This window comes from Oryctolagus cuniculus, chromosome 13, assembly GCF_964237555.1.
Source record: "Oryctolagus cuniculus chromosome 13, mOryCun1.1, whole genome shotgun sequence".
NCBI classification, from domain to species: domain Eukaryota; kingdom Metazoa; phylum Chordata; class Mammalia; order Lagomorpha; family Leporidae; genus Oryctolagus; species Oryctolagus cuniculus.
In genome coordinates this window covers 69346807-69361636 of record NC_091444.1, presented here as the reverse complement: position 1 = coordinate 69361636, position 14830 = coordinate 69346807, and the positions used below count along the sequence as shown (strand labels likewise).

Sequence of the window (14830 nt, the reverse complement as noted above, 5' to 3'; positions counted from 1 at the left end):
ACCACCTTAAAGATCAGTTCTTCCTCCTGGGGCCCCATGAGCCACACAGCCCGCTGAGTAGCCAACAGTGCTCTCTCTAAATGTAAATCTTCATCCCTCAAGTGCAGAATCCACTGAGCTCACCCCCTCAACAGGCCCTCCACCCAAACACTGTAACTCAAGAAGTTCAGACTCAGCGACCCATTAACAAAGAAAGCTCAACATGACGCTTGCTTACTCAGAGGTTTCCAGCACACTTTATTTTGCAGACCACTGGCCTGCGGCTCAAGGACCAACGTCTGTATAAATGCCTGTGAAACATCCTGTTAGCTTCAGTTCTGCAGCAGCCTCTCACACACCAGCCGCCACACAGGGCTGCAGTCCAGGCGCTGGTGCAGAGGGGCTGCCTCGGTTCCCACGGGAGGGCTCGTCCAGGTAACACCTCTTCCAGGGAGCCTCCCCTTCCCGGTGACGGAGCCTTGGGCAACAAGTGGATGGGTGTGCAAGTGCAGCTCTGGTGCCCGGAGCAGGAAGTGTTCAGGCCCTGGGAGAGACGCGGCGCTTTCTCCGACAGACACTCAGGGGCTCGGTGCCCCACGCTTCGCCCACGGTTCACCCCACAGTAGTCCCCCCTGCTTGTTTACTGGGTGAAAATATAAGGAAGCCTCTGATTTTAAGCCAGACAGTCAACACCCATTTAGATACCCTATTGTTTCTAGAACTACAAAATTCAATTCAAGAAAATATAGGTCCCGTGAAAGACTTAAAAGTTTTATAAAACTAAAATCTAGTTTTCCCCCATAAATTGTACTTTAGGCAAAACCCTCCCGATGCTTCTAAAATAATAGTAAAAGGGGCATCTGATTATACAAGAGCAATTAAAAAAATTAAATATTTATTTGAATAACAAGTTTAAGTTCAAGCTGTAATGTTAGCAATGTTGATTTTTAACACAGATCACAAAAAGCGTGCACAAAAAAAAGGACTGGTGCCAAGGGCAAAATAATGCTAAGAATTAGGCTAAATAGCTGCTGATTTTAACAAAAGACTGGCAATCACTATACAAAATATAAAATGTATTAAACACTACCATCCACACAACAGTCTTTATTACTGATTCTATTTAAAAATTATTTGCGTAATTATATATTGAATTGTAAATGAGTATTATACACGAACCCTCTTCGGGAAGGCAATTCCTCATTGCTCTATAGAACAACTAATTACATTGCAAAAAGTATCCTTTTTTGCTGTCAACAAAGAAAACAGTTAATGATGCTACTGTAAATATCAGGAACGCTACAAAAAAAAAAAGAAATAAAATTTCTTTTTTTGTCTTCTAAGTGCTTTCCATGCAGAGTGAAGCACTCGACTTGTGGAACTGAATGCACTATTGGAGAATGTCCTGGGCCAAAGACATGCTCTAGGATGATAAGACTCAAAGGAACCATGCAACCCTCCTGCAGCTCAGAAGCCGTCATTCTCACTTACCAATTCCATCTTTCCAGACGCCATTCAAGATGCTTGAAAAAAGATCAGGCTTATATGATAAATACACATCAAATGAAAAGACAAGAACTGCTACCTGACACCACTACTGGTAACGTCTGTGCTGTGTGAAAGCACCTTTAGAAAGAGCCTATGCGGCGAGAGATAAGTGTCTAAAGATTCAAAATGAATCAACAGTATTGGATAACAATATAATTCTCAACTCAGAAGCTGCCTCAAGAGTAGGTGCATCTTCAGTTAATGTAACAGGAAAAAAAGGCCATGGATTTTATTTTATTAATTGTATCCACTCACAAATCGACCTCAGGTCACCAGATGTGTAGACACAATGAGATTTTTGTTGTTGCTTATAGTCTTTAATTGAAGTGATGAGAAAGGAAATAGATCTATTTAAAAACAAAACCGAGTAGCTACTGCTGTCTAAATTAAGAAGTGGCACCGGGTGTGGGGTTCACGTTTTGAGTGGCCACTTGCGGCGCAACTTCGATGATCCGGGGCTTGTCTATGATCCTGGCGGTACGGTTGCCCTTCTCTACAATCCCAATAATCCATGCTTGGTGACCTTCACCATATTTGGGGGACTTTATCTCTGCACAGAACCGAGCTGCTTGCTCACGTGGTAAACAGATTAGGAGGCCTCCTGGCAAAGGAATAAAGAGGGACCATTAGTTGTGACACTACAAGAGCAGCTTCTCCACCTCTGTGTGTCTACAGACACTTCCACCCAGACCAACACCTCACTGGGCCTGCAGCAACCTGCACCTTCTGTTCAACTCAGATGCCTGGTCTATCCTGAACAGCGGTTCAGCAAGTTCTCAGTCAGCTCCACTTTATTAAATAAACACTTCTACAACAAAACCTCAAAATGGCGAAAACAATCAATCTGTGAACGATTAAAGCTACATAGGAGAAAGGTGGTTAGGGCTCCGGAATGGGAGCTACACTGAAGTCCATACAAACAAGAGGATCCCTCATCTTAACCACGAATGTGCTCTGGCGTTTTTTAAAATCTAAGACTCATGAAAGAGTATATGCTGCCACATACCTAAGTTCTAGTCCAGACCATCATTCCTCCAAATATTCGCCCTCTCCCATCCATCACCAGATTCTGATGTCAAAAAGAACACAGGACAGTCCCAATGAAGCAGCTCAGTCACACACAGGCTGCTGGGCCTGGAAGCCCATACACAGCAGGAGGCTGCCACGGCCACAGGGGACTGACCTCAAAGTGGGGTCACATGCACAGACTGGACCCACACCCTTGTACCTGATGTTTCCGGGCAGGTCCCATGCATGAGGCCAAACATGTTTCCACAGGCCTTGCTCACAGCAGCCATCTTGGCCAGCACAGGAAGGTTGTGGATCACAAACGACACCTCGTTCCTCTGCTGCTTGGCTAGGTTCTGTGCGTGGCCCAGGATCCCGAAGCCTGTAATGTCAGTGGCCGCATGTGCGTTGAACGTGTGCATCAGTCCTGCAGCTGAGAGTGTGCAGAGAGGTGACTGAGAAAACACATCTGCCCTTAACTCAGAATCCTGCTACTGATCAGAAAACTCTTCCTTCCTCAGGGAGATGCCACATGAGTAGCAAAAATGCAGTATTATAAAGTCAACCAAAAACCGCAGCAAAACTCTCAAACTGACTTACTACAATCTGAACCTCTTGGAACCCATTAGCAGCTGCAATCAAAGTGCGATGAAGTGATACTGTAGTAAACCCAAAAACCTCTAACAGGAATTATCATCTTGGTGGAAGGCAAACCTGCCAAAAGCATCCTAAAATCCAAGAGTGGGACTTTTGTAATGCCCGGCAGGTCGGAGCTGTGATGTAGTGGGCTAAGCCTCCACCTGCAGTGCCTCATCCCAGTTCATTTCCCAGCTGCTCCACTTCCAATCCAGCTCTCTTCTATGGCTTGGAAAGCAGTGGAAGATGGTCCAAGTCCTTGGGCTCCTGCACCCACATGGGAGACATGGAATAAGCTCCTGGCTTCGGAAAGGCCTCGCCCCAGCTATTGTGGCCATTTGGGAAGTGAACCAGCAGATGGAAGACCTTTCTTTCTGCCTCTCCCTCTGTCTGTAACTCCACTTCTCAAATTAAAAAAAAAAAAAAAAATTTTTTCAAGGTACTCTCCCTAAAGGTGAATTGCCTAGAAGCTTGTTTCCTTTTCAGTTTTTCATATAAAATACTGAATAGGCTTGATTTTGCAGACCTCTGGCCTGCAACTCGAGGACCAACATCTGTATAAATGCCTATAAAAAAGCTTTATTTTTAGGGGAGCACATTTCGGTTGAAAGTGGGTAGAGAGCAGAGTTGCCATTAGCTTCCCGTGCCAACAACTGGCGTCAGCGTGGTGTCTGCAGTTCCCACTAGCACACTACAGTGCAAGCCCATCCTTTACACTAAGGTTCACTTGTGTGTCAGTGTCACTGGACAGTGTCTGGCTACTCGCCAATCTACAATGACATGTATCTAACAGCATAGTATCATACGGAATAATCTCACTGGCCCCAAAATCCCTCCACCACTCCCTGGATCTTTTCACTGTCCCTATAGTTGTCTTTTCAAGACTGTCACACAGTAGGAATCATACTGCAAGTGGCCTTTTCAGATTGGCTTCTTTCACTTACTAACATGGATTTAAGTTCCCCTCTTGCCCTTTCATGGCTAGATAATTCTTTTCTTTTTCCTACTGAGTAATACTCCATAGCACACATGTGACTGCTGGCTTGTCTATTCGTGACTAAAGGACATCTTGGTTGCTTCCAGGTTTTGGTAATTATGAATAAGCAGGTTTTCATGTGGACACAGTTTGCAACTCCTATGGGAGTACAACTGCTGACTCAAACAGTAATACTTAGTGTTCTAAGGCGAAACTGCTCTCCAAAGTGGCCGAAGCATTCTGTACTCCCACCAGCAAGACTGGGAATTCCTATTGCTCCACCTATTTGCCAGCATTTGGTGTTGTCAGTGTTTTGGATTTTAGTCACTCTAAACATAGTAGTATCTCGCTGTTTTAATTTGCATTTCCCTGATGACATACAATGCGGAACATCTCATGGTAATTTGCCATCAGTAAAACTTCAATGAGGAGTCTGTTAGTCTTTCTCCCCTACCCTTCCCCCTCCTCCCTTTTTTATTTCAGAGAGAAAGAAAGAGAGCAAGCTACCACCTACGGGTTCACTCCCAGAATGGTTGGGGCTGGGGCTAGGCCACGGCCAGGCATTCAAACCAAACCAGGTTTCCCATGAGAGTGGCAGGGGCCCAACCACTTCACCCTCCCAGGATGTGCACTCGCAGGAAGCTGCAAGAGTTTTGAAAGAGTAATAAAAACATTAAATCAAATGCACATTTCGGGCAGGCACTCAGCACAGCAATTAAGACACTGCTTGGGGCCAGCGCCATGGCTCTATTGGCTAATCCTCCACCTGCAGTGCTGGCACACCGGGTTCTAGTCCCAGTTGGAGCGCCGGACTCTGTCTCAGCTGCTCCTCTTCTAGTCCAGCTCTCTGCTTGGCCCGGGAGTACAGTGGAGGATGGCCCAAGTGCTTGGGCCCTGCACCCGCATGGGAGACCAGGAGAAGCACCTGGCTCCTGGCTTCGGATCAGCACGGTGCACCGGCCGTAGTGGCCATTGGGGGCGGTGAATCAATGGAAAAGGAAGACCTTTCTCTCTGTCTACTTTGCCTGTCAAAAAAAAAAAAAAAAAGACACTGCTTGGGACACATGCAGTCCCATTTCACAGTGCCTGCATCTGAGTTCCAGCTCCACTTCCAATTCCAGCTTCCTGCTAATGCACACCCTAGGAGGCAGCAGGTGATGGCTCAAGCAATGTGTTCCAGGCACCCAGCTTTGTCTGGCCCAGTCCCAGCTGTTGTGGGTATCTGAGAGTGAACCAATGGATGGGAGATGATCTTTGTCTTTTGAATAAAAAAATTATTTTTGGAAGGTGGGACTATGGAAAACTTTCTCTCCCAATTTCTAAAACCTTCTCTATGATCAGTATATAATATTTTTTTAAAGATTGTTTTTTTAAATATTTACTTATTTGAAAGACCTATACAGAGAGGGAAAGGGAGAGAGATCTTCCATCTGCTGGTTCACTCTCCAAATGATGGCATCAGCCAGGACTAGTTTTGGGCCAGGCCAAAACCAGGAGCCAGGAGCTTCCGCCAGGTCTCCCACATGAACGCAGAAGCCCAGGGACTTGGGCCATCTTCTACTGCTTTCTCAGGTACATTAGCAGTGAGAATGACTGGAAGTGGAGCAGCCAGATCTTGAACCAATGTCCAATGGGATGCCGGTACTGAGGGTGGTGGCTTAACCCATTCTGCCACAATGCTGGCCCTACCATATAATTCTTTTATAGCAAAAAAAAAAAAAAAAAAAAAAAAAAAAGAGAGATGATAAGACACATTAAAAAGTTCTTAAGATGCAGTGCACCATGGTATACTGTGCTGTACAACTCTTTGGAAAACAACCTGGCACCACCTTTAGAAAGGCTGACCTTTTGCATGTGTATCATAAGGCCTGGCCAAGCGAATTCACAGCAGTAACCCAAATGTTCATATGTCAGTCATACAGTAAAAAATTATACAGTGGTGAAAATGAGTGAACTATAGCTACACACAACAGGGAATATTAGATGGTGGATGAAATATAAAAAATGCGGAACTAATTTACTATTTAAGGACACAAATCTATACACTATTTTGTGTGTGTGTGTGTGTGTATATATGTGTGTGTGGTTTTTTGATACACAGAGAGCAAGCAGACCTGATCTGCTGGGTCATTCCTCAAATGTCTACAATGGCTGGGACTGGGCTCAGGAGAAGCTGAGAGACAGGAACTCAATCCAGGTCTCCCACATGCTTGGCAAGGACCCAATGATTTGAGTCATGAACTGCTGTCTCCCAGGGTCTGTAGGAAGCGGGAGTTAGGAGATGGAGTCTGGCAACAAACCCAGGCACCCTGCTAGGTTCAATGTCTTACCACTGCTAAGCACTTTTTTTTTTTTTTTTTTTTTTTGACAGGCAGAATTAGACAGTGAGAGAGAGACAGAGAGAAAGGTCTTCCATTGGTTCACCTCCCAAATGGTCACTCCGGCCGGTGCACCGTGCTGATCCGAAGCCAGGAGCCAGGTACTTCCTCCTGGTCTCCATGTGGGTGCAGGGCCCAAGGACCTGGGCCATCCTCCACTACCTTCCCGGGCCATAGCAAAGAGCTGGACTGGAAGAGGGGCAACCGGGACAGAATCCAGCACCCCAACCGGGACTAGAACCCGGGGTACCGGCGCCGCAGGAGGAGGATTAGCCTAGTGAGCCGCGGCACCGGCCTACTAAGTATATTTTTAAGTAAAAGAGAATAAACACAAAATTTAGCAGGTAACAATAAGCAAGGATGCAAGAGATGGATTGGGAGTGGGCAGCATCTCTGAGCTTCTGACTCCAGGTCCTGTTGATAACACACAACAGTTGGCCCTCAGTGTTGCACTGTCATGCCTTAACCACTGCACTTGTTTGATAAGATGACTTTGTATCTATTCAGTATCTATTAGAAGTTTTTAGTAAGGGGGAAAGGCAGATGTTGAAAGAAACCTTTTACATTTCTAAAGTAACTTTAAAATCAGAATTATTTCAAGAAGTCAACTGAGGAAATGTTTTCTTTTCTTGAAGGGACAAGATTTTTTAAAATTTCATTGTTGTTTTTCAATAATTTTTTTATTTATGTAAAGTGAACAAATTTCCCATATTTCATATGTACAGATTTAGGAGCACAGTGATACTCTCCATCCTATTCCTCCTCCTCTTCCTTCACATTTCTTCAAAGTTCCTACAAAGGATGCCATACCCCCCACACCCTGTTCTTGGACAATGTACGTTATCTTTTACTTCCATGTTTCCACAAACCTTTTCAAGTCCCCTGGTAGAGCATGCAGTTAATAAGAAGGAAAACTATGATTTCCAGAAGAGAAATCATCTCAATTTCCATCCTAAATGCTGGTCTGCTTCCAAATCATTTACCTGGAGCAGCCCCACCAGTGCTTTCCACAAACAGTTGCTCTGGCCTCCAGAGGTTAGGACTTCAGGAGACGCACGAGAAGGGCTTCCTTCTTGTCTGTCCCACGTGCACCTGAGTGCCAGTAAGGACCCTGAGCTGCATCAAGCACTTCCCTTGGCGAGCTTTTCTCCAACAATTCACATGACACACGACCATTTCGACTGAGAATGCACCATGTGTTTGGATTCCCGCCAGAGGGCCACAGAACCACAAGCAGCGACCAGGTGCAGAAGGTCTACAGTCACTGGCCAAGTCTGGCCCATGGCTGGTTGGCAGCTAAGATTTTCTCTTTACGTGTTTAAAGAGAAAAGTGTACTCTGTATGTATGCACCTGAGAAAACACATGGCAGACAAGCCTCAAGTGTTCACCATGGCGGCCCACGAGGGCCCCACTCATACCTGTTCTGTTGAGTCTGGCCATATTCATCATCGCCTCCTGGTATGCCAGCTCCACGTCTTCTTGGGTGACCACTAGTTTAATTTTATTCCATTTTTCAGGCTACACATACCAGCAGAGGTGAGGAAGACAAGAAGGGGAGATGTGATGAATCTCTGAAACTCTGACAAAGAACAGCTTCTCTGAGTCATCTATGCTGGGTGTTTTATGGATCTTACTGTGTACAGAAAATTAAATACTGTGAGGTGCCAGCAACAAAGTCGCCTGAGACACCAGCTGCAACTCGCTCCTCTTTCCCTCGTGATTAGCAAGCTTTGAGGTTCCCTGGTTCTCCTTCATTAAACTGACGGCTTTCATTTTCCGTGTTACATGTGCACTGAATTTGGGAGTTAAGTTGTCTCAATGGACAAAATGAAAGCAGCTCCTACTGCACGTGCACGGAGGGCGGCCCTGGGTGACGCAAAAGAACATCACAGAAGGGACAAAACTTTCAAAACACCTAGCATCGTGGTGCTGGCTTCCCGGCCCCGACTCACGCCTGCCTTCATCTTAGCCCTCCGCCCCTCAGCCATCACCGTCGCTCTCCTGGAAGGAACAACTATTCTGGCTTCACTGGCTCAGGAGGGAGAATGTGGATGGCAGCTTCAGAGAATTTCTCTACTCTGCCATATCGAGCTAAGACATACCCAGGCAACAGACAACAAAAAATTATTTATTACTCTTTTTCAACAGTTTCTCAGGACTACTGGTAGTTTCAGTTGATAGTTGCAGAAATTAAACACAAGATATGTGAGAACATATCACAATCTTATTAATTTGACTTGTTACTGTACAGCAATGAAAAAAAATTTTGCGGTATGATTATAGCTCACTGGAAAAAATGACTCGGGAGAAATATCCTAGGCTAGATTTATTCTGCACGTGAAATTTATTTATTTTAATGTTTATTTCAATGTTGAGTTACTAACCAGTTTAAAAAGACAAATGTACCACAGAAAATAACCTTCTAACTCCAGAACTAAAATTACTTGTCAATAATGCTGGCCTTATTTATACCCTAAACATCTCACTTTCCACAAATCCTCCTCCATATTACTTTAGGGATGTTTAACACGTGAAAGACGAAGCTGCCTCTGCATCAAAGAAGCAGACGCAGCTAATGCCCAAATCTCAAATCCTGGGAGGAAATCTTGGAAGCCCCAGTCTGGGCTGCACCTACTTCAAGGATTCAAAACAGGAAACACTTATAAAAATATAGGCAATTCTGAGGATCTTAAAGAGGCCTTGACTGATAGTAAATTCCCTGGGAGTAAAACAAAAGACCCTCATTTTCAAAACCCTCTGACAGAAATTACCACAATCCCAAAAACTTCACAGGCTCCCCCATCACAAGCAAAGATTCACTCACAATATCCAGCCACTGGTGCACGGCGACAGCAACTTGTGTCCCCAGGGGTTTCGTCAACACCAGCACGTCCCCTGGTACTGCATTATCTGGCCTGAAAAAAGGAAAAGGGTATATTCTAGTCATTCCAACCAATGAGATAAACTCATTATTATTAAAATGGGGGAAACAAGGGAGAGCATCCTGGTGCAGCAGGTCAAGCCACTGCCCATGACATCCCATATGAGCCGAATCTCAGATGAACGTCAGTTTGAGTCCCAGCTGCTTCACTTCTTAAAGCTCCCACGCGGGTGTAGGGGCCCAAGGACTTGGGTCATCCTCTACTGCTTTCCCAGGCCATAGCAGAGAGCTGGATCGGAAGTGGAGCAGCTGGACCTCGAACTGACATCCATATGAGATGCTGGCACTACAGGCGGCAGCTTTACCTGGTACGCCACAGTGCGGGCCCCTTCTCCACTTCTGATCCAGTTCCCTGCTAATGACCCGGGAAAGCAGTGAAAGATGGCCTAAATGTTTGGGACCCCGCCACCCATGTGGGAGACCCAGATGGAGTTCCGGGCTCCTGGTTTCAACCTGGCCCAGTACTGGGCTGTTGTGGCCATTTGGGGAGTGAACCAGTAGATAGAAGATCTCTCTCTCTGTAACTCTGCCTTTCAATTAAGAGAAGGGAGGGAAGGAGAGAGGGAGAGAGGGAGGAGAAAGAAGGAAGGAAAGGAAAGGAGGAAGGAAAGGAAAGAAAGAAGGAAGAGAAAGGAGGAGGGGCCGGCACTGTGGCGCAGTAGGCTAAAGCCCTGGCCTGAAGCATCCGCATCCCATATGGGCGCCGGTTCTAGTCCCCCCTGCTCCACTTCCAATCCAGCTCTCTGCTGAGGCCTGGGAAAGCAGAAGATGGCCCAAGTGCTTAGGCCCCTGAACCCACATGGGAGACCAGGAAGAAGCACCTGGCCCCTAGCTTTGGATCGGCACAGCTCCAGCCGTTGCGCCCATTTGGAGAGTGAACCAACAGACAGAAGACCTTTCTCTCTGTCTCTCCCTCTCACTATCTGTAACTCTACCTCTGAAATAAATAAATAAATAAATAAATAGGGGAAAAAAAAAAAAAAGCCTGCCCTACAAAGACAAGACAGCCTCAAAGATGTCTAGTGTATTTTAAATGCTCATCTAAGTTGAGAACCATACTCCAAAACCAACACCTCGCTCCCTATTTCAACCTGTAATATTTATATTACACATTCAGTTTTCAAAAATATAATTCTGAGATGTCATACAAGACACTTAATTTCCAAAAATAGATCTTAACACATGAATATCTTTTTTTTTTTTTTTTTAAGAGCTCTTCTAAGACTCAACAGGCATGAAGTTACTGAGGCTATGGATTTGTAACTTCATGCATTTTTTTTAAAGATTTATTTATTTTATTTATTTGACAGGCAGAGTTACAGAGAGAGGTAGAGACAGAGAAAGAGGTCTTCCATCCGCTGGTTCACTCCCCAGGTAGCCACAACGGCCGGAGCTGCGCTGATCCAAAGCCAGGAGCTTCTTCTGGGTCTCCCACATGGATGCAGGGGCCCAAGTACTTAGGCCATCCTCTACTGCTTTCCCAGGCCATAGCAGAGAGCTGGATTGGAAGAGGAGCAGCCAGGACTAGATCCAGCGCCCATATGGGATGCCGGTGCTTCCGGCCAGGGCATTAACCTGCTGCGCTACAGCGCTGGCCCCTCTCCATGTATTTTTTTTAAAGATTTATTTATTTATTTACTTGAGAGGTAAAGTTACAGACAGAGAGAGGGAAAGACAGATAAAGTCTTCTATCCACTGGTTCACTCCCTACATGGCCACAATGGCTGGAGTTAGACTGATTTGAAGCCAGGAGTTTCTTCTGGGTCTCCCACTCAGGTGTGCAGATACCCAAGCACTTGGGCCATCTTCTACTGCTTCTGCATGCCATTAGGAAAGAGCTGGATTGGAAGAGGAGCAGTCGAGACACAAACCAGTGTCCATATAGCCCACAGGCAGAGGCTTAAGCTACTATGCCACAGCACTGGTCCCATGAATATCTTTCAGTTCTGACTCAGTGGTACCTTAAAGCTGGTATGTTTTGCACTTCACTGGTTATTTGCAACCTATGAATTCACAACAAGTAGTAAAGTTTAATAAAACCAGTAGGTTATTTTTAAGTTTATCAACAGTATTTGGCAGAAGATAATCATGTGTATAGGCTCATTCACCTTTTACAAAGAAAACAAATACTCTGTTGGTAAAAATCCACTGAAGCTTTACAAAAAAAATCCTTTATTTGAAAGGCTGAATAATAGAGGAGAGACAGAGATCTTCCATCCACTGCTTAACTCCCCAAATGGCTACAACAGCCACATCTTGGGTCAGCCAAAATCAGGAGCCAGGAGCCAGGAGCCCTCTCCCAGATTCCCAGGGATGGCAGCAGTTTAAGTACTTTAGGCCATCTTCTGCTGCCTTCCCAAACTCAGTAGCAGGGAGCTGATGGGCAGCAGAGCAGTCAGGACTCAAATCAGTGCTGTGATATGGGATGTATGGGATGCCAGCTGTCACTGCTGACAGTTTAACCTGCTGTGCCACAACGCTGGCCCTGAATCATCTTTAAAATCATTTTCCTCTCTACTTCGTATTATAGAGTTGGTCTTCTGTATATAAAGTGAATTAAAACCAATCTTAGTTAAGAATGGAATGGAAGAGGGAGTAGGAAGTGGGATGGGAGTGGGGGGTGGGAAGGTGGGAATTGGGGGAAGAACCACTATATTCCTAAAAGATGTACATATGAAATTTGTATTGATTAAATAAATAAAAACCTTTTAAAAATCACTTTTCTCTCTCCAATTTTTTGCTATCACTAAGTCCTTTTTCTACCAGAGAGCTGGAATGGTAACAGAGGTAGATCTAAGTGAAAAACTGAATAACTAATGACATAAAATAAATATCATGGGCCGGCGCCGCGGCTCACTAGGCTAATCCTCCGCCTTGCAGCGCAGGCATACCAGCTTCTAGTCCCGGTCGGGGCGCCAGATTCTGTCCCGATTGCCCCTCTTCCAGGCCAGCTCTCTGCTGTGGCCAGGGAGTGCAGTGGAGGATGGCCCAAGTCCTTGGGCTCTGCACCCCATGGGAAACCAGGATAAGTACCTGGCTCCTGCCATCGGATCAGCGCGGTGCACCGGCCGCAGCGCGCCAGCCGCAGCGGCCATTGGAGGGTGAACCAACGACAAAAAGAAGACCTTTCTCTCTGTCTCTCTCTCTCACTGTCCACTCTGCCTGTCAAAAAAAAATAAAATAAAAATCAGGAAAATAAAATTTTGACATAAATTAAATGCAAGATCCTTAAGAGGAAAGCTGTCAGATACTGGCCTTAAAAGGAGTTTTGATCAACTAAAGAATGAGAAAAAGATATGAATATGTGAAAAATAATGTTAAACTTACAAATCAGCTCAGAGCAAGAAACCTGCTAACACACCGTAGTGGCTGGGACACAGGGAAAGCAGCATGCTCACTCACTGTGGGTGGAACATAGACTGGAAACAACCAGCAAAAAGAGAAGACACACACCGTTCTGACCTAGTGATCCTGTTTGGGGAACTTTCTCAAGAGATTCATGTATGCACGGTCATTCACTGGGGTACTATTTTAACGTCAGACTAAATGGAAGTAACCTAAAAGTCAACAGTAGAATGATTAAAAATACATGAGCCTGGCAAACAGCAGGCGAGGGAACTTGGTGGCCCAGGTGCGGCCTTAGCCCTGTGGAACCCTTCAGACCACTTGAATTTGAACCATGAATACAGCACCTCTAAAAATACCTATTCAGAACAAAATAAAGGGAATTCCTGTTTCCTTCAAAAAATAAAATAAGCTGGTTTCCCTTAAAACACACAGAAAGTAACAATCTGTGTTGAAACATATTTTTCCAAAGAAGATAAAGTAATGGCCAAACACACACCAATAAAATGGCCAACATGACTGGCCATCAGGGACATACAAATCACAGCTGCGATGTGGTCCCACCTCACAGCCAGCAGGATGGCTCGAATCAGACAAGGAATAAAGCAGGCACTGGGGTGAAGTGGGAACTGCAGCTGGAAGTGTGAAATGGGAAAGCCACTTCTGAAATCAGTTAAACTGTTCCCAAGGTTAAACGGAGTTTGCGTGCGACCCAGCAATCCTTAGCTTAGCAGCACACCTAAGAGAAGTAGAACTTGAGTCCATGCCTAAGAAACCCGCCTCTGAGTGCTCATGGCAGCAGCGTCCATCATAGGCGGGAACAACTCTGAGGTCCACATTCCTACAACAGAGTGCTGAGCCAGAAAAAGAGGAAGCAGGAAGATCAGTGCTACAACATGGATGAAACACACTAAACTCCTTTTCAGGCCTGAGAACACCATGCTACCTGAGTGAAAGAGGCCAGACACAAAATGTAACACCTCACGTGATTCCACTGATACAAATGCCCAGAACAGAGACATGCCTGGAGACAAAAAGATCAGTGGTTGCCAGAGGATGGGCAGGGGAGGAGGAGGGGAGCAGAGTGACCATTAATGAAGCCAAGGCTTCTTTTGGGGGTGCACGTTCTCAAATTTGATAGTGGTGAAATAGGCACAGACTGGCCAATAGTAAAAACAATGAATTAAATGTTAGGTGAAATTTTATGTCAATTATATTTCAACAAGAAAAAATATCAATAATTTTTTTTTATTTGACAGGTAGAGTTATAGACAGTGAGACAGAGAGAGAGAAAGGTCTTCCTTCCGTTGGTTCACTCCCCAAATGATTGCTACAGCTGGCGCTGTGCCGATTCGAAGCCAGGAGCCAGGTGCTTCCTCTTGGTCTCCCATGCGGGTGCAGGGGGCCCAACCACTTGGGCCATCCTCCGTTGCCCTCCTGGGCCACAGCAGAGAGCTGGACTGGAAGAGGAACAGCTGAGACTAGAACCGGCACCCATATGGGATGCCGGCGCCACAGGCGGAGGATTAACCAAGTGAGCCATGGTGCCGGCCCCAAATCTCATTAATTTTTAAGAACAGAATTGACATGTTCCACAAAAAGGACGAGCCTTAAAAATGCTAGGCTAATGGAACAAAGATTTAAATGTAAGACCTGAAACTACAACTCTACCAGAAATAAACAGGGGAAACACTTCAAGTCCTGGCTAGGGAATGCATTTCTGGATCAGATCACAAAAGCACAGGCAACAGAAACAAAGACAAATGGGATTATATCAAATTAAGGAGCTTCTGCACAGCAAACAGAGTGAAGACGACTTACGGAAGAGGAGAAAATGTTTGCAAAGTATGCATCAGACAAAGGGTTAATATCCAAAACACTGAGAATCTCAAAAGCTCAGCAAAAAGGCAATCCAGTTCAGAAATGTGTAAAGGACCTGAATTTCTCAAAAGAAAAACAAATGGCCAAAAAATACATTAAAAAGTGCTCAATATCACTAGCCACGAAGGAAATGCAGA

At 45.3% G+C, this 14830-nt stretch overlaps 1 protein-coding gene across 11 annotated transcripts in view; it reads right to left on the bottom strand.

The window, feature by feature from the left end:
- Window positions 1-213: 213 nt before the first annotated feature.
- Window positions 214-14830, bottom strand: part of SEPHS1 (selenophosphate synthetase 1) — a 30352-nt gene continuing 15735 nt past the window's right edge. For all 11 annotated transcript variants that reach the window (XM_070055667.1, XM_070055665.1, XM_051821523.2 and 8 more), the window contains 4 exons: window positions 9351-9441; window positions 7945-8044; window positions 2756-2968; window positions 214-2128 (listed from right to left, as the gene is read on the bottom strand). In XM_070055667.1, coding sequence (XP_069911768.1) covers window positions 1914-2128; window positions 2756-2968; window positions 7945-8044; window positions 9351-9441 — 619 coding nt within the window. In that variant the 3' untranslated portion in view covers window positions 214-1913. The remainder of the gene's footprint in view (window positions 2129-2755; window positions 2969-7944; window positions 8045-9350; window positions 9442-14830) is intronic.